This window comes from Eschrichtius robustus, chromosome 3, assembly GCF_028021215.1.
Source record: "Eschrichtius robustus isolate mEscRob2 chromosome 3, mEscRob2.pri, whole genome shotgun sequence".
Lineage (NCBI taxonomy): Eukaryota > Metazoa > Chordata > Mammalia > Artiodactyla > Eschrichtiidae > Eschrichtius > Eschrichtius robustus.
The window spans coordinates 96,385,220-96,411,610 of record NC_090826.1 but is presented as its reverse complement, the minus strand read 5'-3'; the positions used below and the strand labels follow the sequence as shown (position 1 = coordinate 96,411,610).

General features: G+C 39.0%; 1 protein-coding gene across 1 annotated transcript; it reads left to right on the top strand.

Moving 5' to 3' along the window:
* Positions 1–8: 8 nt before the first annotated feature.
* PSMA5 (proteasome 20S subunit alpha 5) lies at positions 9–24,907 on the top strand. Its single transcript, XM_068538106.1, has 9 exons — positions 9–136; positions 4,183–4,249; positions 11,141–11,267; positions 13,504–13,571; positions 14,512–14,619; positions 14,761–14,819; positions 16,960–17,062; positions 18,298–18,384; positions 24,664–24,907. The coding sequence occupies exons 1-9, from the start codon at positions 108–110 to the stop codon at positions 24,739–24,741; spliced, it is 726 nt and encodes a 241-aa protein (XP_068394207.1). The 5' UTR covers positions 9–107; the 3' UTR covers positions 24,742–24,907.
* Positions 24,908–26,391: the final 1,484 nt, after the last annotated feature.

The window sequence follows — 26,391 nt, the reverse complement described above, 5'->3', positions numbered from 1 at the left end:
TAACGGAGACTTGGCTGTGTGGCGGTGTGGGTGAGTTGGGTGCAGGTGGACTCGTCTTGGCCCTCAGAATCCCCGAGTGGCCGCTGCCGCTTTCTCCTGCCCTTACCATGTTTCTCACCCGGTCTGAGTACGACAGGTCTGTGTGGCTGGGGGAAATGGGGTGGGAGTTACGGGTCGGCGGGCCCGGGGCCCGGTCTGGGCCTGGGTTCTGCCGTGTCATGGGGGCGCCCCAGGATCCCGAGTCTGGCCCAGCCCGGGGATCTCTCGCCTTCCCCAGCCGCCCGCTGTGATTCCCCAGGTTAGAGTTGGGCCTGTCGGCCACACTTGTCCTACCGCTGAGTCACTGCTGGGTCCTAAGTCGGTGCCGAAGCGTGAAGCTCCGCTTTGTGCTTGGGGAAAGAAGGCTGGTGCGCCGGGACTCCGACCTTTAACCTGGGAAAGGCCAGGAGTCACCCACTCTCCCCTTCATCTATTTGTGCTGAGAGTGACTGCCTTTTTAAAAATGTAAACGTGTGCCTGGAAGAAAAAGCAATTAGAGATCACTTAATGGGTTTGATCATTTCAGCTCCCTTTTCCTTGTAGGACGACAACCTCGTTTTCCGTTTCTTAGCTGTGGGAATAGAGCAGCCATTCCTTTGATTGAGATGTAATGGGACGTGCTGTGATGTATAGTTTCTGCAGAAGAGCGAAGGAAGGCTCAGCTTTGCCCAGATATAGTGTATGGAGTCTGATTTTATGGGAACTGGAATTTAGAGTGTTCTCAAGAGTTTTGTCATCATGCTGATTCAAATAGACCTAGGCTTTTCTGACTTTTTAAACAGTTTAAAGCAAGTTACTTTAAATGTGTGTTGAAGACCAGATCTGTTTTTGAAATCAAAGCTGTGAGATTGTTGTATTTGTATAAAACAAAAAATCTTCTAGAGCTTGGAAATGTTAAGTAATATTAAATTGTACATACTTATGCTGTAGGCATTTTTACTTTCAGTTTCTGTTTTGATCAGTTACGTTTCACATAGATATTGTTTTTTTAAAATTTTAAAGCCAGGAAAGGCAGATGTTTTCTTTGTACTAGATGGCTTGAGAAGCTGCATTTCTTGTCAAGTATATGTTGAACCTGTCAAAAGTTTTATCAGTTAGAACTACCACTTTAAGGAAAAAAATCCTTTTACTGACTCATAGAAGATGTATGTGAAGTTTTAAAACTGACGCCTTAAAAAAAAGAAAAAGAAAAAACTGACTCTTTTTCCTACTGTCCTATAAAATGACTTTGTTAGTCAATATTTAGCTTCCAGAGCATTGAAGAGAATCATCTTTGTGTGATATAATTTTGAGTAAGGGGTGTGTATGATGGAAATTGTTATTCTTATCAGAAAGCCTTTATTAAGGTTTTTGTGATCATTTACTTAACATGTTTATTAATTGCTTTGTGTTACTCATTTTTGTATCTTCCTAAAGAATGCCTAAAACAGTCCTTTTTTATTCACTTAGCTAAGGTACTTGAATGCTTGTCATACGGCAGTGAACAATATCATGATCCTTTTTCTCATATGGGAGACTGTCTTTTAAAGAACTATTTACAAAAGTAACTACAGTATAATTCAGAAATGTGTTCATGTCATTAGAGAAGCTCAAATCAACACTATGGGAGTTTGATGAGAGAGATTGCATTCAATATTAGGGTATTATGGAAAACTTCAAAAGGAGCTGATATTTAAACTGAGCCTTAGAGACTTCCCTGGTGGTTCAGTGGCTAAGACTCCACGCTCCGAATGCAGGGGCCCCGGGTTCGATCCCTGGTCAGGGAACTAGATCTCACACGCATGCCGCAACTAAGAGCCCACACTCGGCAATGAAGATCCCACTTGCTGTAAATAAGACCCAGCGCAGCCTAAGTAAATAAATAAATAAATTTAAAGAAACATAAATAAACTGAGTCTTAGATGTAAGGTTTTAATAAATATGGAGAGTGAGAGTGAATAGTTTTGAGGCAGAGAATATAGGATGAACAAAGGAGGGGCAGTGGGAAAGCATACATAGTTCGTGTTTGCAAAAATTCTAGTCTGCTGGCACATATGATACACATATGGGAATGGGGGGGAGATCTGGGAAAACACTATGGTGCTAGATACTGGATGGTTTTTAATATGAGGTTGAGGAGTTTGGGTCTTATTTTGTAGGCATCTGTGTGGCATAAATTATCATTTTAAGAAGTTACATAATCATAATTGTGTTGTATAGAGATTAATTGACTGGATTAGAGGAAAGAGAATCAATACCAGTTAGGAGGCTATTAAAATACTTAGGTGAAAGGTAATGAGGGCATTGAGAATGGAAGGGAGTGTTGAGCTACTGTGCGGGGCGGGGGGTGGGGGGCCTGGGGGGGACTGATTTGAATTGATATGACTTGGCATATGGTTAATTATGGGAAAAGGGGAGGAGTGAGTCAGATCATTCAGAACTTTATAGTTTGGGGAACTGGGAGATGCGAGGTGTTTTAAAGTAAAAATGAAGTAGGAATGGCAGGAGATGTAGCTGATTTTGCAAGGATGACTGGATTTAAGAAGATATTTCAGGCTGGAAAATGTCAAGTGTTTGGTACTAATGGGATATCCAAATGGAAATGCTCAGGAGGCTTTCAGATTAATCAGGAAAGAGGTCAAACTGGTAATAGAGATTTGGAAGTAGTTAGTGCTTGACATAAATGAAATAACCCGGAGAAAGTTTGAAAACAGGGCCAAGAGCAGAGCCCACATTAGGGAAGACTTAGCAATACCTCAACAGGATGAAATTCCTGAATTAGGGTGAAAATACTGTATTCGTATTCACATAGTACTTTACACTTTACAAAGTGCTTTCATAATCTGCGCAATTCAATACCGATTGTATTATGACAGAGGCAGGATAGTTTGTTTTGTTTTTTTTTTCATTTGAGTGAATTAAAGTTAGTAAGTGGCAGAACTAGAATTTAATCCCAGGTCTTCTGCCCTCGGACTTTCCTCTCAGTGATTTTTAAAAGCTGTTTCTTAGAGTCCTAAATTTCCTTTTAAATGACATTAGGGATAGTACCTCTGGGGAAAATGGGAGGCTGGAATGGTGAGATTCTCTTTTGACTCCTGATAGTTGAAAGCTTGGTCTTAGATTGCCTAAATTCTCATTCCAGTTCTGCCTCTTACATGCTGAGTGACTTTGGGCAAATTACTCAACCTCTTTGCGTCTCAACTTCCTCATCTGTAAAATAGTATCTGCTTTAGAATACTGCTTCATGGGATTGTTTTGAGAATTAAGTGTGTTGTCATTTAAAGGTTTATAACAGTGCCAGGCATATAGTACATATTCAGTAAATGTCAACTTGTATTATTATCTGTTTTATATTTGAGAGATATATATATATGTAAAATATTTCTTTAAAAAAAAAGAGTTTTTGATAAAACAAATTTGAAAACACTGGTCTATATCATCTTACATGTTATAAACTCCAGACTCCATAAACCAAGGAGCACAACTATTTTCATTCATTTGTTCAAATATTCTTAAAGTGTCCATTGTGTGCTGAAAGCTTTTATAGCTAAGACCGTGTTGCCTCTTCTCCAAAGGGATTTCTAACAGATGAGCAAGGAAAGGTTGGGGATTGTTTAAGGGAGAGGAGCAGTCTGGCATGTATAATGTATTGAGTGAATTAACTAGGTTAGGCTTTAGGAACTACAACAGATCTCAGTCTGTTGTTCAGATAACAATACTAATTCATACAAATAAATAGAGAAATGTCCCTGTGGCTGGCTTTTACTAAAAAGTAAGATATTAACATCAAATTCACGTAATGAGAAGAGGATAAGGATAAATGCACATTTTCTTAGGAATTGCCTGATAGTTTGGGGGCATGAATTTACCAAAGGGATTCCAAATTGATTCAGGATTGAGGCAGAAAGTCACCTGCTTTCATTTAATCAGTTTGAAGATATTATGGGAGTGGGGCAGAGGTGTTCTACGTATAGGTTCCATTCTCTTGAAAAACTGTTAAGGTACCGAAAAATAGCTACAGATTGTTGTGGGTAAAGGAGCATAAAGATAGTATGCACATCTTGTAGCCATCTGAGCTAGATGTCAAGGAACTTGACTTTAGTGTCTCTATGCTTATTTTTTCTGACAATTTTAATACCTTTTTTTTTTTTTTTTAAATTATAGGGGTGTGAATACTTTTTCTCCTGAAGGAAGATTATTTCAAGTGGAATATGCCATTGAGGCTATCAAGGTATAGTATAAGTGGGGTAGTTTTTGAAATTTCATGGCAACTTAGTACTTTGCTGGCAGAACATTTGGAGTAAATGTGTTTTAGCTGTTCCTTTAGAAAATGTTCTTTATCTCCCTTTAATCAACCACAGTTAACCTTTTTAATTTTTTTTTTTTGAAGTATAATTGATTTACAGTGTTGGGCACAATTAACCATTTGTATAACAATTTCAATCCCATTCCTAACAACTACTTTGGAACTTTTTAATCAAATAACTGCTTCTTAGTTATGTAAGTAGCTTTTTCTTAGTGGGGTTGGAAAGACATGTTTGTGTATATAATCTTCTTGGCTATAAAGAAAGGGGTATAGAATTCCTGAGTTAGCACCTGGGAGATATTTTATCATCTTGAACAAATCATTTAACTGATCACCTGTATTCTTGTTGGTAAATTTGTCAATTTGTACTAGACATTTTTGGGTCTGAATAAGGGATGTGTCCTGTAATCTAACAACAAAATCGAATAGTTCAAACCAGTATTCAAAAAATTAGTTAGAAAGTAAGCTATTTATACTTAAAGTTAGTTATGTGGGATCTTCTGTTTGTTGGATTATGGATAATCTAAATTCTGCTTTAGATCTAAATTAGGTTGTTTAGGATAAGGTCCAGGCATCAGTATTTTTAGGGACTACCTCAGTGATTCTTAGTGTCTAGCAAGGGTTGAGAATCACTGATCTAGTCAAACTCTTCACTCTGTTTCAATCACCTCTACATCCCCAAACAGCTTCTGATTTTATAGATCTAGTGATAGAATATTTTCTCACTAGATAGCTCATTCTGTTTGGAAATAGTTCATAATGGTTTAGAAATTTATCCTTATATTGAATTGAAAGTCTAGCTTCCTGAAGTTTCCTTCAGTTGGCCCTAGTTTTGCCCTTGAGCCATACAGGGTGTTTAAACCTCTTCCATAAGACAATTCCTCACATATTTGAAGAGAACTATTGTGTTTCCCTCTAAGTTACCTCTTCTAGAAAGAGTATATTGGGGGAAATAGTTATATGAGAATCTGGAAAGGGCAAAGAAGATTCTTAGTTGAAGACATAGAAGTGAAGGTGGAAACATTGTAGTGGATAGTGGGCAGAAAACGATGGGCCAGCTACAAAAAGTGCCTATTTTCTATTTCTAATCATGTGTGCCCTATATTTAAACCATATGTTACTGTGAAGTCTGAGATTATCACAATTGCAAGCTGTAGCATTTATTTTCAGCCTCAGCTAAGATAATAGTTCTATCCAGATGTGCAAGCCAAGAGTAATTCTCAGTTTTTTTGATTCCCCTTAAGTCCCTTAGTGCTAGTAATTTCCACATTGCTTAGAGTTAACAAGATGGTATCTGATCTCTGTAGCCCTAGTTTGAGCTAGGATGGAGTAGTGCCATTAATGTATGCTGCTTAACCTGTGTAAAAATTCATACTTTTGGGCGTTGAAACAACCTTGTTGTTGTCTTGGCAACTTAGCCAATGTGAAAGCAATTTGATAACTATAAGGATTTAGTAGTATGAAAGGAGCTGGAGAAATGACTAAAAATAGCAGACAAATAGAAATTATCACGTAGAGGTGCTGTATGGATGGCATGGGTGAGATATAGCCAGCTGAGGTGGGGGCAAAGTGACTTTTAGAGTAGGTTTGGGGGAAGAAATGGAAATCTGTGACAGTGTCAAAATTATTGTATTATTCTGAGCATCTGGACATTGGTTACTATGCTAGTGAATTATATTAAATAAATAATACATAGTCAGTTCAAATGTTCCCTTTCTTCCCTTCTCCGTCTCCCTAGTCCCAACTCGGGGTGGAGGTGGAGTTTAGTCAGAATTGTAATATTGAAGTGTCTGGGGATAAATGTAATGTATAATAGAAAATTATCTTGATTTTGATATATTTTGTAAAATAGCCTGCCTCAAAATATTGACCCTTTTTTGGAGTAGAAGCATAGAAATCTATTTTTTAATTAATTGATTGATTGATTGATTTTTGACTGCATTGGGTGTTCGTTGCTGCGCGCGGGCTTTCCCTAGTTGCGGCGAGCGGGGGCTACTCTTCATTGCGGTGCTCAGGCTCTAGGTGCGTGGGTTTCAGTAGTTGTGGCACGTGGGCTCAGTAGTTGTGGCTCGCGGGCTCTCGAGTGCAGGCTCAGTAGTTGTGGCGCACGGGCTTAGTTGCTCCACAGCATGTGGGATCTTCCCGGACCAGGGCTCGAACCCGTGTCCCCTGCACTGACAGGCGGATTCTTAACCACTGCGCCTCCAGGGAAGTCCTAGAAAGCTATTTAAGTTGGAGGCCAAATTGAACAAGTTGAAAATTTTTCCTTGTGCTATGAGAACTTCCTCCACAAAATAATTATAGGGACTATTGACATTTTAGAACGGATAATTCTTTGTTGTGGGGGACAGACCTGTGCATTGTAGGCTGTTTAGCAGCATCCCTGGCCTCTATCCATTAGATGTCAGTAGCACTCACTCCTCCAGTTGTGACAGCCAGACATGTCTCCAGACTTTGTCAATTGTCCCCTAGGGGGTAAAATGGCTCCCGGTTGAGAATAACTCTGCTAGATAAAATTTTAAGGTAGGTACGGGGACTTCCCTGGTGGCGCAGTGGTTAAGAATCCGCCTGCCAATGCAGGGGACACGGGTTCGAGCCTTGGTCCGGGAAGATCCCACATGCCGCAGCGCAACTAAGCCCGCGAGCCACAACTACTGAGCCTGCGCTCTAGAGCATGCGAGCCACAAGTACTGAAGCCCACATGCCACAACTACTGAAGCCCATGCACCTAGAGCCCATGCCCCACAACAAGAGAAGCCACCCCAATGAGAAGCCCATGCACTGCAACGAAGAGTAGCCCCCGTTCGTTGCAACTAGAGAAAGCCCACGCGCAGCAACGAAGACCCAATGCAGCTAAAAATAAATAAATAAATAAATAAATTTTTTTAAAAAGTAGGTATGAATTCTGTTCTGCTCTGTTCAGTTGGAGATTCAAGATCAATACACTATACATAAAACAATTAGAGGACAACTAAGTGCCAAATTAAATTCTCTGACAATGGTTTCTGACTTTTTTATTTTACAGTTGACCCTTGAACAGGGCAAGGGTTAAGGACACCGACCCTCCAAGCAGTCTAAAATTGCCCTGTAATCTATTGATATAGTTGGCCCTCCATATCTGTGGTTCCTCATTCACCCATTCAACCAACCACAGATCAGTACTGTTGTATTTACTATTGAAAAAAAAAATCCACATGTAAGTGGACCTGCGCAGTTCAAACTTGTATTTTTCAAGGGTCAACTGTATTTTTTAGGCATACGTGCATGTAGTTTTAGCCAGAAGGTAAAATAGTTTTATAAACCTTGTAACAAAAGCAGAAATCCCTGAGCCTGCCCCTCTTTATCTTCAGCTTTTCAGATGCAACATTTTAAAGTCTTTTAGCTAATTTTCTTGGCATTTACTTCCATATCTTTAAGATAGGAACACAGACTTACATTTTTTTCACCTAGGTATTATCCACAGACTTTTCATTATGAAGGATGAAGATATCTGCCCCCAGTGACACACAGATATACAGTTTCCTACTGGGCTAGAGATAGGGCAACCCTCTCAATGTATATCATATCTATCATAATTTTGTTAGATCATTAGTCAACATTTCTATTGGTAAGACTACGTAAATGCTTTTCATACCTGAGCTGGTTTTCTGTTTCTGCACAATATGGTTTTCCTGGGAGTTTATAATTCTCTTTAAAAAATTTGCCTAATTTAGTATGTCAATATCAATAATTCATCCCCAGGGTCTCTCCAAGTTATGTATATCCTCTCAAAACACTCAGGCACATTAAGTATCCTGTAAAAGATTCTTAAAGAAATCTCTGAGCTTTTGACCAGCTCCAATCTGGACTGGTTCTCTGGGCCTGCTGCACAGCTGTATACTTAGCATCTTCTATCATCATCATCCTAGGAACTCTCTTTAACTCCCTCTTGCGTTAGATCACAAGTCATTTTCTTTTTTTTTTAAATTTTATTTATTTATTTATTTATTTATTTATGGCTGTGTTGGGTCTTTGTTTCTGTGCGAGGGCTTTCTCTAGTCGCGTTAAGTGGGGGCCACTCTTCATCGCGGTGCGCGGGCCTCTCACCATCGCGGCCTCTCTTGTTGCGGAGCACAGGCTCCAGACGCGCAGGCTCAGTAATTGTGGCTCACGGGCCTAGTTGCTCCGCGGCATGTGGGATCTTCCCAGAGCAGGGCTCGAACCCGTGTCCCCTGCATTGGCAGGCAGATTCTCAACCACTGCGCCACCAGGGAAGCCCCATTTTCTTTTTTGATGTATTCCTTCAATTTGGTAGAACCCGTTCTCCAATGATTTCGTAAGAGACTATTTTTAATTTCCAAGCATTTTTGTTTTTTTCCTTTTTCTTATTAGTGTCCTGTTCTTGTTTTATGGATGAAATACCTTTTTCAAGGACTAAAAAAAATTTTTTTCACCAGATTTCTTTTTCCCCTTGAACAAGCTAGATTCTTTAGAGATATATATTTTTAAACTGCAGATCTTGACCCATTAGTGGGCACTGAATCAATTTAGTAGGTCATGGGAGCATTTCTTTTTTACGTAGACTGGAGCAGTAGATCTCAGAATGCCTTGCTCATAGTATTGGTGAGTGTTTCCTTTTCTTCATGAAACTTTGTTTCTATTATATTTATTTCTTTGTATCTGTTTGTGTATTTTGGTCATGATATAAAGTATATTTCTTAATGTAGATTTGGGTCAGAAAATTTGAAAACTACTGCTCTAGAGAAAACTGCCGCTTCTCATTTCATGCCTGGAAGGTGCTTCTGCCTGCTCTCTTCTGAGAGCTGAGCAGGGAAAGAAGGCTGGGGTTCTTAACATTAAACTTGTCAATTTTTACTTAATTCCCCTGTTTTCCTGTAGTACTCTGCCTTCGATGGTGGCATCCCCCAGTCTAGAGACCCTCTGTTTTACTCTCTCCAGAGTCTTCTACAGGAGTGGGAGTGGGGGCCATCATCTAGCTTTACAACGTAGGGTAAAAGATCTGGAAATCTGTCTCTTAAGCAAACGTTGAACTAATTTTATAATTTTTAGCTGTTACGTTTCTATTTCCAGAGGTCCTTGTTGCCACCATTCCCTTTTTGGGGGGTCCTATGATAGAAATCAGGTTGTTTCTTGACTTTCTTTACTGCTGGGTTAGGATTTGGATTTCTCGGGTTTGCTAAGTAAGTAATCACTAACCCATCTTCTTTCTTTAAAATTTTGTGTCTGTGTCTTTGTCCATTCTCTTTGTCCTAGTGGATTTATCCAGTCCCTGCTTAAGCCTTTTAATCTCCTGTTCTCAGGCTTGGAGAAGGAGTAGATCTAATGTATGCATTCAGTCTACACCTTTACTTAGAAGTAAGAGCACTCATTTTTTACATAAAATTCTTTGACATTTTATCTCCTGTAGTTATGCATGTACCATTAAGAAAATATACAGTGAAAAGCAGGTATATATATTTAATAACACTTCTAAATAAAGTCACAACTTTACACATTTGAAAAATAATACATATATGCATGAGACATGATCATTCAGTCTGCATGCGTTTTAAGCATGTTATGCACAATGATTTATGAAATTCTTTGGAATACTTTGCAATAACAGACTCCAGGAATCTGATGCTCACACTGATAGTCATTGCTTTGTAGAACTAAGTAAATATAGTCATTTACTGTAAGTAAATATAGTGATTATTTACAGGAGAGAGCACATATAGTCACGGAAGGCTTTATGAATGATGGGTGGAATTTGGATAGGCAAAGGGAGGAGCGTATTCCAGGTGTGACGGCATGGGCAGAAGTGCAAGGGTAGCGGATAATATGGCATGAGAAAATGGATTTGGCTATACCTGAGGGATTTTGCTGGAGAATGATAAATATTAAAGTTGGAAGTGTAAAGTAGGATTAGGTTTTGAGGACTCTGGAAGCTTACTTGGATTTTATGTTACAGGCAGTATAGAGAGATATTAGTTCTTTAGAGAAGGAGAAGTATAATGAAAATAGCATTTTATTGTATCAGTCAGGCCATAACATGAAAGATACATTGGGAGAGAGAGATTAAAGATAGGGAGACTAAGTAGGAGGCTGTTGAAGTAATCTTGGCATATAAAAAAATAGCTAACATTTGTTGCTTGTTTATTATGTGCAAGTTACCATTTTAAGCATTTTATGTATGTGTGTTTACCCCTCTTGATGTGTAGGTATTGTTATTATTATCCCCCTTTTGTAGATAAGGAAACTGAGACAAAGAGGCGTGGGTAACTAGGATGGTGGCATGGAGATGGAGAGATGAAATCAAGCTATATGGTAGACTGCTAGTGACCTTGAAAGATATTTTTATGTTGTTGGTGGTGTTTCTTTTCTTTTCTTTTTTCTTTCTTTTTCTTTTTTTTAAGTAAATTACTTTTCTGGAGGTCACATAGATTTGAGGGATACCACCTTTTGGGATAGATCAAGGTAGCAGAGGTAAAAAGATACCAAGTCCAGAAAAAACATTAAAGTTGTATTACTTCTTGCCCACTATGTTTAGAACTTTAGAATCTGCCCCTCTCCAAAAAACTGGCATTAGAGTTGATCATTTTCCGGACATTTTCAAGACCTTATTGAACTTCCCCTTTAGAAGCACAAAATTCTGTAAATCGGTGCTCTTGCCATTGACAGGAATAGTACATTATTAGGGTGCTCCTTATTTTCTCTGTGTACTAGATATGGCTGATTGAAGCTTCTATCATGTGAAGATATACAGAGAGATTCCTGGTGAGTATGTGAGACTGTTCTTTGACTTCTGTATGATAACCATAACCTGTTTCTCTTTAGCTTGGTTCTACAGCCATTGGGATCCAGACATCAGAGGGTGTGTGCCTAGCTGTGGAGAAGAGAATTACCTCTCCACTCATGGAGCCCAGCAGCATTGAGAAAATTGTAGAGATTGATGCTCACATAGGTAAGGAGTAGGAGAAGGCTGTTCTGTAGGATCTTGCCTGGGTTAATCAGTCTTCTTTGATGTTTCAAGAGAGGTTCATTAGGTGAACATCTTATCCCTGTTAATTATCATTTTCCAGGTAGTAGGCCATTGTGCATAATATAGGTAGTAGAAAGCAGTTATAGGATTCACCTACTCCCAGACGTTCCTTTCTCCCTCAAATTTATACTTGGCAAATGTGATGGTTATTGAAATATGTGAAGGTTGAATCATAGGCCAGCTCCCTATGATGGCTGGGTCTTCATTGATGCATAACATTAGGAGCCCACCTGGAGCAGAGGATTGTATGGGAAGGTAGGGGTGTCCACTAAGGAAAGAGAAATTCTTAAAGATCTTCAGAGTGGCTAAGGTGCAGCGAGTATAAGGATGATAGACTTTGACCCAGATCAGTACTCTTCCTCTGTTTTCAGATTTATCATTTCAATCTATCCCCCCTTGCCTTCCCTTCCTCCCTTTTTTGGGTCTCTGTTAAATTCCCCTGCCGTGGCTTCTGGCATCATTGTAGCATGATGAGTAGTTCTACTTATTTATAGCATGGCATTTTAGTTGACTGCCCACATTTACTTAACCTATCTAGTCATCTAATTACTGAAACATTGGTAAAATAATTAATTGCTTGAAGGCGTCAGAATCAAATGCCATAGTGATGCAGGGAGCTTAACATTATCTCTTTCATAGATATAGAAACTGAGAGTTAGTCTTTTAAGCTTAGAACATTGTATCTACTTTATCTGAAGCCATCTACCTTTTGGAGGTAGGTCAGTGTCACTTCATTCAACAAATTGAGAACCTCTTATGTGCCAGACTTTGTGCTAGACACCAGAGGCGCACAAAGGAATGAGACATAGTCCGCTTGTGTTCCAGGAGCATACAGTTTAATCACAGAAGTAGATATGTAAATAAGTCAATGCAGTTAAGTGAAGTAGGTATTAAGAAAGGCTGTAGTGTATGCTTAGTAGGGGTACAACGAGGAAACAATTAGTTTTCCCTGGGGCCAGTGGTAGTAAGGCTTTTAGAAAAGGATTCCATAAAGGTGATGCTTGAGCTGAACTGAATTCTAAAAGATAAGGAAGTGTTTACCAAGTGAATAAGTGTCTGAGTGTAGCAGGGGAGAGCTTTCTGGTTGGAGGGAATAGAAAAGAGCAAAGCTGTGGTGGTGTAAAATATAAAATACCCTGGCACACGCAGTTTGGCATGACTGGCAGGTGGAATGTGGCAAGAAACGAGTCTGGGATCAAACAGTGGAAGTCCTGTTTACCACACTAAAGAGCTTGAACTTGATCCTTTTGCATTAATGGCCAAGGTTTTAAGCACTGAGGAAATACGATCAGATTAGGATTTGAGAAAGACCATTCTGATAGTAGTGTTGAAGGTAGAGTGAAGGGGACTGAGACTGGAGGCAGGGAGACCAGGTCTGAAATTTTTTTAATAGTCCAAATAAAGAGATGATGAAGGCTTAACCAAGGTAGTGGCCAGAAAACGGAGAGGTGAGGACTAATGCCAGACAGGCTAATCAGACAGCGATTGATAGAATTTGGGATTCAGTTGGTTGTGAGGGCCAGGGAAAAAGATGGAACCTAGAAGGGAAATGAGTGTGGTCTATCCAAGTAGATATATTAAGGGAGTCATTTGGCTTTATAGGTCTGAAATGTGGGAGTGAGACCCAGGCTGGAAATTTAGATTTGAGTCATGACGTGTAAAGTCACAGCCATAATCTTGGCATCTTGGGCCATCACTCATATAACTAGTTTGTGTTTGGTCAGGAAGTGAAAAGACTTGATTTTCTTCTAGGGTCTTCCATTGTAGCTCATAGTGAGATAGTTATTTTTTTCCCTTGTTTCTCCTATTGGACTGTTAGTGCTTGCTTAGTTTGAAGGTGCATCACGGGCTACAAAAGAGTGCTGAAGGAATGCTTGAGGATGTAACGTGTGGAAATTCATGTTTGATTAGCTGCTCTTCTCTGTCTCCTACCTTAATAGCTGGACTTCTCTGTCATTATGAATGGTTTTTATTTGTTAGTGATATAATTATACTTGTGTTCAGTGCAGATGATTTCCCATCTAATCTCTTAGGTATATTGCTATGGGATTGCTGAATGGCTGTCATGGTTTCACTGCAGAATTTCAGTATTTCCTGAGTGGATGAAAGAGTTCTACAAGGATTTGGCTACCGGGTCACTGTTGCTTTTACATTGCAGGTTGTGCCATGAGTGGGCTAATTGCTGATGCTAAGACTTTAATTGATAAAGCCAGAGTGGAGACACAGGTAAAATTAGCATCATCTCTCCTTTTTACCATGATGCTTGTGTTCCTTGTTTAGTGATGATATAACTGCCTGGGCTGTACTGCAGGTATCTGTGTTAATATCAGATGTAGCTCTTGGGAGTGATTTTGGGTAGAATCCCTAGTTACAACTTTCTGAGGCTTGGAGTCTAGCCATCCAACCATTGCAGCTTTAAGGAAGCCCTGGTAAATAGTGCTGACAGTCTCTTGCTTCTTTTTGACTTGCCTTATATAAAGCAAGCATTGCACTGCATTCTGTTCCCTAATTGACTTTCTGTGGGAGCACCATAGCAAGAGGTAGAAATAGCTAAAGGAATTCTCACCCCAACTGCCTTTGCAGCTAGGCTTGCAAATGACAGCTCTCCTGTAGTGAGTAATGATATGTACCAGGTGATAAATGCTGGTTAGGAATACTGATTTTTTTTTTTTTTTTTTTAACTGAGCTCCTGCTGCCTGCAGAGTAGTAGACTGGTAGGAAAAAAATATCTGATTGGTAAACATTTTTTTTGTGCTTATTTGCAGGTTTGCTGTCAGTACTTATGTAAGAATAAGTCATTTAATTTAAACTCCAACAGAATGATAAGATAGGGCCTTTGAGGGAAAGCGGCACTCAGCTATTAGCTTTCACTTTGTGAAAAGACTAGATTTGGTGCTCTGAAGGGTTAACTCTGTTTTTCAAGGGAGCAATCCTCTCCCTTGAAAAGTCGTCATTGCTTAGAGTCCTTTTGGTGTAACTTTATTTCCAGAGCTATTTCTCTTCCTCTCATGCAGTCCCGAGCATTTGAGTTTAGTGTTAAGGAAAACACACCAGAGCTTGAGCATTCAGTTTTTAACCACAGTCAAAGGGATGTGTGTAGTGAGATGGTGGGCTACTTTTAATGCCATTCTTACGAAAGGTAGACCATGCTTTGCTCTTGTTTTAGAACCACTGGTTCACCTACAATGAGACCATGACAGTGGAGAGTGTGACTCAGGCTGTGTCAAATCTGGCTCTACAGTTTGGAGAGGAAGATGCAGATCCAGGTGCCATGGTGAGTTTGATGCTTGTGCCAAGCTTTCTTGCTGTCCTGTGGAACTGAAGACATTTGTCCTCGGAACATGTCTTTACCATCTCTTCTCGCCCCCCTACTTTGTAGCTATTTATATTAATACCTCCTGCTTTTTGGTTCTAGTCTCGTCCCTTTGGAGTAGCACTGTTATTTGGAGGAGTTGATGAAAAAGGACCCCAGCTGTAAGTACCATTTGGCCATTTTTTTCCTGCTTCCTTTTGGGAGAATTATTTACATTTGGGATGGGACTGGTGGTTTAAATCAAGTGAGAAGATTATTGTAGAGTTGTAAAAATGAAGGGCTTCTAATTCTATAAAGTTCATTGATTCTATGCTGCTTACACAAAAACAAATTTGGGGATTTTATGAAGAACTCCTCTATTGGAACCAGTGCTATTTGTAGAAAGAAATTAGAAGTAACTTTGTTGCTGTAGTCAAAATGTGTTTTAGAGCCTTGCTTTGGAATATTGATTTGATCCCTATCCTCAAATAGTATTTAGACAGGCATACATAAGTGTCATATTTATATATACTGTATATATAAAGTATTCTTATATATACTTCTCTTCTAAATCCCTGAGGAAATTATTATTAGTTTTCTTAAACACTTTTTTTTTTTCTTGAAGTGGGTTGCTTAAATAATAGTTTATTTTTACTCTTTTTTTCTGTATAATTTTGTGCAGTCTTTCAATATCTTTTCATCTTTCAGTAAAATGGCTTTTTTTTTAAAGGATATTTACATTTTTTTTTCGTTTATTCCCAGACTTCAGGCTGTATAAGTTTCTGGCCAAGCAGCTTTGATTATTAATAAACATAGCTTTCCCACCAGTTATTGAAGACTTAAAAAAATTTCTTTGAAGTATTACCATTAGGTCCAATAAGCATGATTAATTATCATGCTGAATTAAGAATTGTTTTTTGGTGTCTGTAAGAAACTGATTGTTGGCTACTATCTTTAAAAAATGACAGGATCATTTAAATCTTTACTTCTGTTTCCTGAATGCTTTTTCTTTGATGGCATATCTTTTTCTTTTTTTTTTTTGCACACACACACACTGTATTTTATTTTTACAAGAGATAAATAGACTGACACCAAGCATTGTAAATGGATGACCACAACAAAAGCAATAATGATTGCAATTACCAAACATGAAACACACTCATACTATGTCATAATATTGACATTCAGTCCAGTAATCCTCCACTGTAACAGATCCTTTACTTTGCAGTGAAAATTGATTTGTATATTCTTTGCCTCTGAGTCCTTGTGGGATTTTTTTTTTTTAATTCAAACAGAAAGTCACAAAAATTATAATCATCCTCATCAGTTCACTCAGTCCCATGTAATTAATTTTTTTTTTCATCTTGATCTTTTGTTAGCACTTTTATGAGTTCATCAGTTTTTCATTAGAGTTCTGAAAATGCTTATTCATTCAGTTCAGCAGTACAGTTACCAGAAACCTGTACTTGTCAGTCTTTTCTATGAATTCCTTGAAGATGAAACCCTTTTATAGGAACATATTTGCAAAAGCATCAGAGTACACCCAGAACTGTGTAAATGACAAAAGACTTAAAAATGACCACAATTAAAGATTTGATGAAAGTTCATAATAGTGCAATTAACAAGGAAATTTAGTTATTTCTGAGATACACATTTTAAAGTAATAACTAGAATTATGACTTATAACATTATACCAGAACATATAAGATTTTTAGAAATTTCACGTAATGTCTGAAACATTTATATTAACATATTTCCATACAAATAACCCAATGAAAGTTTAGTATTAGTTGTTTTGTTTGTTTTTTATACTGCAGGTTCATATTAGTCATCAATTTTATACACATCAGCGTATACATGTCAATCCCAATCGCCCAATTCAGCACACCACCATCCCCACCCCACCGCAGTTTTCCCCCCTTGGTGACCATATGTCTGTTCTCTACATCTGTGTCTCAACTTCTGCCCTGCAAACCGGCTCATCTGTACCATTTCTCTAGTTTCCACATACATGCGTTAATATACGATATTTGTTTTTCTCTTTTTGACTTACTTCACTCTCTATGACAGTCTCTAGATCCATCCACGTCTCAACAAATGACTCAATTTCATTCCTTTTTATGGCTGAGTAATATTCCATTGTATATATGTACCACAACTTCTTTATCCTGGTTTCTCCAGCCATAGAACATCTTTTGGATCTGTGCCTCAGTATTTCCTGGCTGCAGGGCCAAGCATTTATATTTTTTAGTGAGACATTTGTTACATAAAATGCCACCCTTCTTAAGCATTTTAATCCTCTTCTTTTTGGTGGTTTTGCAGGTTTCATATGGACCCATCTGGAACCTTTGTACAGTGTGATGCTCGAGCAATTGGCTCTGCTTCAGAGGGTGCCCAGAGCTCCTTGCAAGAAGTTTACCACAAGGTAATCAAGCATTCTCACGACTTCTATTATCTTTTTTTTAAATCAGGGTATAATTTACATACAATAAAATGTACAGACCTAAGAGTTCAGTTCTATGAGTTTTGACAATTGTATACACCCTTGTAACCAGCACTTAAAACAAAATATAGGGACTTCCCTGGTGGTCCAGCGGTTAAGACTCCACGGTCCCAATGCAGGGGGCCCCGGTTTGAGCCGTAGTCAGGGAACTAGATCCCACAGGCCACAGCTAAAAGATCCCGCCCGCGTGCCACAACTAAGACCTGGCACGGCCAAATAAATAAATAAATAAGTAATTTAAAATAGATGCATATATATATAGCACACTTCCATCACCCTGCCCCAGAATGCTTGCCTCCTCTCCGTTCAGTCTCTTCCCCCCTTTCAGGCACATTTACCATTGTAGATTAGTTTTGTCTGGTCTTTTTATGAATAGAATCATACAGTTTGTATTTTCATGTCTGCCTTTTTTTGTTCAACATACTGTTTTTGAGATACGTTCGTATTTTTGCACATTTCAATAGTTTCTTTTTATTGATGAGTGGTATACCATGGTATAGATGTACCACAATTTGTTTATCCTTTATCTTCATAGCTTTACTTAGCAGTTTATATTTCCTAGTCTGGCTCTCCAAGCAAGTGGGCATTTGGTACTTTTTATCTTTGTGTGATGGGAAGACTTGGTTTGGGGTAACTCATTGTAGTGGCTGAAGGCTGCCCTACTTGTCATTCAGGTGGTTCATACAGGGATGCCTGCTTACATCAACCTCTCCTAGTATAGCTTTTACGTGTGCAGGAAATCAGGTACAAAATGGAGTAAGAAAAGAGCAGATTTTCTAAACCATTGGGCTACCTTCTAGATCATTTGGGAATTATTATTCACAGGATATCATCAATATTATCTTGCTTCTACATTAAAAGACAATAACTAGAGAAGTGTAACTCTTTCCTCTTCTTCAAAGATCACTTACCATATTACAGTTGGTAACTTTGTTCTGGTTCAAAATAAGACTTTTTTTTTCTCTGAATAAAGGTACTCTACTTATTTACCATTTACCTGAATTCTGGAGATACTTATAATGCACTGTACTTAGTGAGATGTTTGATTTATTGATATCTGCTAAATCATTTCTTCAGGGAGATATAGGGGAAATCTTTGAAGGAAGGAGGGATTATGTGCAATTAATGGCTACTCTTCTTACCCTCTTTGTTTCAAGTCTATGACACTGAAAGAAGCCATCAAATCTTCACTCATAATCCTCAAACAAGTAATGGAGGAGAAGCTGAATGCAACTAACATAGAGGTATTTTTCTGTTTTATTCAGATATCATAGCTCTCATTGCTGAAGATCAAGATAGTAACATTTTTGTATGCTCAGTTCTTAAGAAGTTATTATCCTGTGAATAAGCAACTTTAGTAATGTGGTAATGGCAGAAGCCAGAATTTGGTGAGTTAAAGAATAAAAGGGAGTGATGAAGTGCAAAACAAGAATATGCTGCCTTCTCAAGAAGTAATTAATGTCAGCAGCAGGCAGCATTAAAGAAAAAGATTTTTGTCTTTTTAAGGATGGGGAAAGACTTGAAAATACTTTTATAGTCTGAGAAGCAAGTAGTGGATAGAAAAATGTTAAAAGAATTAAAAGTGGAAGTTAGATAATGATGGAAGAGTTCTAGAAGAGAGAAGGCATGGTACAAATGAAAGAGTTGGTTTTGAAAAGTAGAATTGATTCAGCATTATACTGAATACCCATTATATGCCAGGTACTATGTAGATGCCAGGGATACAGACACAGAAAATCCAGTTCCCATTAAGTAGTATAGAGGACATACAGATAATAACAGCTTGGGTTGATACTTTTGTAATAGCAATATGAATGGATTGACACAGGAACATATAACTTATACTGGGGCATTAGGAAAGCTTACTGGAAGAGGTGAAGTTTGGAGAAGGGAAGAGAATGGTATTCCAGGAAGAGGGAACAGGACATGTAAAATAACACTGTGCATAAAAGGGAACTCTGAGGGATTTATCTGAATGCTGGAGTGTGAGATGTATATAAGATAGGGAGATGACACTGGAGAGACGTGGACCAGATTCTGTATGCCCTTATATAGGATCCTAAGAGTAGACAGGAGGATGGGAGGTAATGATGAGTAAAGTTAAGGCAGGTTTGGAGGTGAATTGGGAGAGAGGTGTTATATTTCCCTGGTGATTGTTAGATCATCTGCCGAGGGTGGGTGAATGCAACAGTGAAATTAAGAAGAATGGGAAATATTTGGAAAAGTCATTATGGATAGGGAAAAGGGAAGACAGGGATGAGTAAAAGGATTGCTGGGTCACATTAAAATATGCTAGCTGAAGCTGAAATCACAAAACAAGTTGTTGTAAAAAGTCAGGATAGTGGTTACCCTTGGAGGCATGGTATGTATGTATATTATATTTTAATTAAAAAATTTTTAAAGGCCAACTGAGGCTGGAATCACAAATCAGAAATTAAACCAATCAGCACTTACCAGGATACTTTTCAGCTATACTCAGCATAGATTGAGAAAATGTATATTTGGATAAATCTCTGGCAGAGGATTGACTGGTTATGGGCAGAAGAATGGAGAGAGTACTGGAGAGTATTGTTTGTTAATCTGTCACCAGTAGAGCCTGGTTCCGTAGGCTGCAGTGAAAGGGGCAAAATTGGGCGCCAGAACAAGGGGCTGGCCTAAAGGTGGGAAGGTCCGAGAAGAGTTGGAGAGAGGTTGGGGCTGCGGGAGGGGTGTTTGGCTTGCTTCTTCAGCAGTCATGGAGAGAGGGGGTTATGGAATGGAAATGGAAAACTTACTTCATAAATAGTTGTTTTTTCACCTTCTCAGCAAAGATTTGAAAATGCTTCCCCTTCGTGCCAGTCTCTGAGATGATGAGGCACAAAAAATGCAACGATAGCCCATATTGACCCTTAGGAGGGATTTTGTCAGTTCCTTTTGTGCTTTGTTTTCTGTGGTACTGAATGAGATAGGGTCTTGGCATTTCCACTAAGACTATCTCCTTGCTACCTCAGAGTAATTCACATGTAGCTCTTTTTTTTTTTTTTTTAATTTATTTATTTATTTATGGCTGTGTTGGGTCTTAGTTTCTGTGCGAGGGCTTTCTCTAGTTGCGGCAAGTGGGGGCCACTCTTCATCGCGATGCGCAGGCCTCCCACTGCCACGGCCTCTCCTATTGCGGAGCACAGGCTCCCGACGCGCAGGCTCAGTAGTTGTGGCTCACGGGCCCAGCTGCTCCGTGGCATGTGGGATCTTCCCAGACCAGGGCTCGAACCCGTGTCCCCTGCATTGGCAGGCGGACTCTCAACCACTGCGCCACCAGGGAAGCCCACATGTAGCTCTTTTGATTTCACAGGGAAGGTTCTGAGGCCTGCCTGGTTCAACTAAAACTTCAAAGATATTTTTTAGCTCATTCAGTTTCAGTGCAACTACAGTGTTGCTTTGAAGAGAGCATCAGGTGTATTTCTCATCCATGCTCTATCATTAATCCCTGACTAGAGTTTTCTTCGCTTTAAAATGGGGGCACTTCCACTTTTCCAAGCTCTAACTCATGGTTTCCAAACCTGGCTGTCCATCAGTCTTTGGCTGTCCATCAGAAATCTGTATTTTTGAAATCTCCTTGGGTGACTCTGATGGTCAGTCTAAGAAGGTCAGGCATTTGGGAGCCACTGCTCTAGAGCCCATCCTCCTCTATCTCTTTGAGGTCCCTGCTCCGCCAGTTGTCCCTTGCGTCACCAGCCTCTCCTCAACAGCCACTTCCCCTCAAAAAGGGAAAATTTCCAAGTTGCATCTTTCTTTAGAGAAACAAAAAAACAAAACCCACCTTTGTCAACCCCTCTCTCTACCTAGTATCCTTTTTTTAAAAGATCAACTTCGTTGAGGCATAATGTACATACTGTAGTGTGCGCCTGTTTTAAGTTTACAGTTCAGTGAATTTTGACAAAGGTATAACCCTTGTATCCGCAACCACAAGATACAGAACGTTTCTGTCGTCCCCAAAAGTTCCCTCATGCCCCTTTTTAGTCGCTTCCTTCCCACTGATCTGCTTTTTGTCACTATAGATTTGTTTTGCATGTTCTAGAATTTCTTATAAATGGATCTTACAGTGTGTATTCTTTTTGTGTCTCACTTCTTTCACTTAATAATTTTGAAATTCAGGAGTTTGTTACATTTTATTGCTATTCCATTCATCGTCTTTTTTAACCTTTAATTGCTAGATGATGAATCTGTATTCATTTTCTTCACTGCCTCGCTTCTCATTTATTTCTCAATCACTGCCATTGGTTTCTGTTATTATTTCCCTGAGACTGCCCCTTGCTAAGATAACTCCTCTTTACCAGATTTCATGGTCATTTTTAAGACTTCTTATATGACCTTTTCTGAAGCAGACACCTCAAATTTTTGACAGTTGTAAAACTAAACTCATCATTTTTCCTGAAAACCATTTCCTCTTCCCTTATTTCTAATACTGGTTGATGACACCTTCAGTGAACCTGTCATTCACAGCAGAAACCTGGAAGACTCTGACCTCCCTTTGCCTTCACCGATTTGTGTCTTTGCCTCCTTAAATAACTCTCATATCAGTGCCTCTTCTTCATGCCTACTCCCAGGGCCTTCTCTTGTTCAGGCCCTCATTTTTCTCCTGCCTTGTATGTTTTGAGATTTCCTAGCTAGTCTTCCTGCCTGTAGCCTTGTCCTCCTCCTTTTCATTCCATTTCCCCTGCCATTGTGCTACTGAAGTGGATTTTCTAAATTGCATATCTAAGCTCAATTGTCCTCCACTTTTAAAAAGTCTTTTCTGACTCTTAACTGTTTGCAAGATAAATTCCAAACTTCTTTTCATGTCACAGTAATTCACTACTTCTTAAGGCATATGTTTAACCTGTTAGGTACCTTGCTAATTTTACATGCAATTATCTTTTAATCCTCACAATAGTCTTATGAGATAGGTATTCCTACTTCCATTTTACAGAGGAGGAAACTGAGGCTTTGAGAAGGTAAGACCTTGACCAAAGTAACAGCATTGGTAAATGGTGGGGTCAAGGTTTGAAACCAGGTCTGATTTGGGGTCCTGTACTTTCTACCACTTTAATACACTATCTCTATGAGCTCTGAACTCCTGCTACCTCTCCATTTCATCTCATCACATATGCAACCTCTGCTCTAGTCATTCAGAATTACTTTCAGTTTTGCAAATACATCATCTTGCTTCGTGCATTTAGGCATTTGCATATTCAGTCTGCCCTCTGCTCCTTGACTGACCCATTCTTGTAGTGCTTTAAGACACAACTCAAAGATTGCTTCTCCTTGAAACCTTCCTGGACTCCCCCCTAGATTACTCCTTTGTGCCTTTATGTATGCTTGGCTCTGTTGTAACACTTACCTGACATTAAAAGCATTTGGCGTCTAGCGCTCTTAGTAAATAAGACAGACTTTCTTCATCTTTGAATCTCTTTGCTTCGTACAACTGTAACTAGTACACAGGTGCTTAGCAATTAATTACTGATCAAATCAATAAAAGAAAATATCTGTTTTACCTGCCTCACAGAGGTTTTTTGAAAGTAAAGTGAGGACTTCCCTGGTGGCACAGTGGTTAAGAATCCGCCTGCCAATGCAGGGGACATGGGCTAGATCCCTGGTCCAGGAAGATCCCGCATGCCACGGAGCAACTAAGCCTGTGCGCCACAACTACTGAGCCTGTGCTCTAGAGCCCGCAAGCCACAACTACTGAGCCTGAGTGCCACAACTACTGAAGCCCATGCGCCTAGAGCCCGTGCTCCGCAACAAGAGATGCCACCGCAATGAGAAGCCCGCTCACCGCAACGAAGAGTAGCCCCCGCTCACCGCAACTAGAGAAAGCCCGCGCGCAGCAAGGAAGACCCAACACAGCCAAAAATAAATAAATAAATAAATAAATGTATTTTAAAAAAAAGAAAGTAAAATGAGATAAATAGAAAAGTAGCTTTCATATTCATTATGTAAGTAAATGCAAGGGGTTATTTTTACTCATCTAGTGATGGGTACCTTCCTGAAGGCAGTATTTGGTTTAAGTCCTGTTAGTATTGATTTGCAGCCAGGTTCTATAGGACTGGTCTAATTCAGAGTTGCCCAGTTTCTGGTTTTTAGCCCCTGTAATGGTTTGGGAGGACTAGCTTGTGAGCCATGGGTGACTTGACAAAAAACTCTGTAGGCTCTCACTCTTCTCTGGTTTATTGACTTTGTATCTCTCTGTCCTCATGTCCTTAAGAAAAGCATTTATATATTTTAATTTCCTTGGAATAGAACTCATGGTCTATATGGACATCACTAAATTATTTAACATATATTTTACAAATATGTTTGGGACTCTTCTGATATTTCGTATAATTGGATAGATCTTTTAGGAGAATCTAGTGGAGACTGCAGGCTTTGAGAGAACATTTTTTTTAGTCTGTCCCCAGACCAGATCTTCAGGTGTTTTAAGATGTGCAGTAGTAGTCTTCTTCTAAATTTTACCTGTAGTTGAGGCAGAGAATAATAAACATCATGTAACTGGGCTATGCTAATTTTGGCAGTTTTCAAATTACACTAAATATCAGTAGTGAATATTACTCAAAAAATGCCCTACTATGTTTAATTTTAAAGTTAAAAAAAGATAATATAAGGAAATGACATTTCAAACAAATTAAACACAAAAGCTAAAGGCAAAAGTGAAGTGGCACCTATTCCTCAGTATTACCCTAAAACATGGGACTATGTTGTCAGCAGAGATGATGGAAAACCCGGTGGTTTGGCTAAATTTGAAACTAACCATCTTCTGACCCTAGTCTTTTATTGCTCAAATACATTATAATCTGGACTGCTGGTTATTACTAATATCTTTAGTCGCAACTGATTTCCTATGGTCAGTGTTAATGGGATCTTTTCATGGCCAGTCCTTTTAAAAAAACAAAACAAATGTTTTTCTTGTTAAGTTACCATATGGGCAGTTTTAGAGAAAATAATACCCAACAATAATAGTTAATTATGTGGTGCTTATTACAGTGTTCTAGACACTGTTCTAAGCACTTTACATGGATTGACACATTTAATCCTCACAACTACCCTATGAGTTAGGTGCTTTTATCCCCATTTTACTGATGGAAATTGAGGCGCAGAGTGGGCAAGTATACCAAGGTCACATACACAAGCTCGACTTGCAAGTGTGTGAATATGCTTTTAATATATTTCTAAAGGAATCTTTAACAGAAAAAACTACTGACCCCAATTTGCTGCTTCTTTTGTGATCCTTGTTGAAGTAACCTCAAGAAATGACAGTGATGCCAGGCATTTGGTTAACTATTATGTGGTGGGTTAACCTCAAAATAGAAAATTTGGTCAAGAAGATTTTTATTTTGGAGTCAGACAGCTATTTTAGGAACCTGCTGCTGGAAAGGATATCCCTGGGACAGCAGATCCCTTAGTTCCTAATGAACAGCTGCATCACCAACAACTTCTCCTGACTGTGCTGGGGCTATAAGCAGGGTGATCGAGCCGAGCTTACTAACCCTTCTCTGTTTTCTTTCTAGCTAGCCACAGTGCAGCCTGGCCAGAATTTCCACATGTTCACAAAGGAAGAACTTGAAGAGGTTATCAAGGACATTTAAGGAAGCTTGATCCTTAGAATTTCTTGGGGACAGTTTCAGTTCTCCTAGTTGCCCATAACTTTTATTTCCAGCTCCAATTCCTTGGAAAATCTCCAGTGTATGTGCATTTTTTTATGATGTCTGTACATAAAGGCAGTTCTGAAATAAAGAAAAATTTTGAATATTTGTTAATAGACTATTCTCTTCTAATGCAGTCTTGTGTATAAAATACTTGTGTTGGGGGCAAAAAGGATAGTGGTATTAATATCCCTATCCTATCAGTATCTATTCTAAAATTGTTTTAGTGGCTCTGTACAACAGAATCAACTATATTATGAATTCCTTGGTGTTGACAGATGAACTCCCAACTAGTCCAACTCATGTGTTATAGGTACTAATACCACTGTAAACTTCAGTTCTGTAGTTTTTCTTGAGTAAATAGTTATTTTTGCTGCTTTCCTTATATGAAGGAGATGCTACTAATTGACCATCAAAAGAACATGGTTTGAGGCCCTTCCCAAAACTGATGGGTTGGAATAAGCCAGCTACAATGTTGTACTATTTCTTGTGCCTTAAGAGACAATGAATGAGATTTTGGAATGAGATTTTCTTTTTTTTTTATGAAGTCAAGGACTATAAAAGAATCAAATTCATGATCTTGGCCTCGCTGGCAATCAATTACAAATCAGTAAGAGAGAACTGGGTAATTCAGAAGTAGTTTACATTAGACTTTGGAATATACTATGAACTTCCGTTAGAGCTGCCAGCATATGACTGGTTGAGATGATTTAAAGAATCAATCTATTGGAGCCTCAAAAATGGCCATATGGACCCAGCAATCCCACTACTGGGCATATACCCTGAGAAAACCATAATTAAGAAAGAGACATGTACCACAATATTCATTGCAGCACTATTTACAATAGCCAGGACACGGAACCAACCTAAACGTCCATCGACAGATGAATGGATAAAGATGTGGCACATAAACATAATGGAATATTACTCAGCCATAAAAAGAAACGAAATTGAGTTATTTGTAGTGAGGTGGATGGACCTAGAGTCTGTCATACAGAGTGAAGTAAGTCAGAAAGAGAAAAATACCGTATGCTAATGCATATATATGGAATCTAAAAAAAAATGGCACTGATGAACCTAGTTGCAGGGCAGGAATAAAGAGGTAGGCATAGAGAATGGACTTGATGACATGGGGTGGGAGGGCGAAGCTGGGGCAAAGTGAGAGTAACATCAGCACATATACTACCTAATGTAAAATAGTTGGCTGGTGGGAAGCAGCAGCATAGCACAGGGAGATCAACTCGGTGCTTTGCGATGACCTAGAGGAGTGGGCTAGGGAGGATGGGAGGGAGGCTCAAGAGGGAGGGGATGTGGGGACATGTGTATGCATATGGCAGATTTGTTTTGTTGTGCAACAGCAACTAACAGTATTGTGAAGCAATTATACTCTAATATCTATTAAAAGGAAGGGCCATATGAAGTAGATATTGTTACTTATCATATCATACTTAACAGATGAAGAATGTAAGGCTGTGTGACCATGGACTTAGAAAATTAAGCTGTTGAGACTTGAACTCAGATTTTTCTGGTTTTAAATCATCAACTCTTGATTTTACAATGCCAGGCATGAGAAGCCTAGATACCTACTGAGTA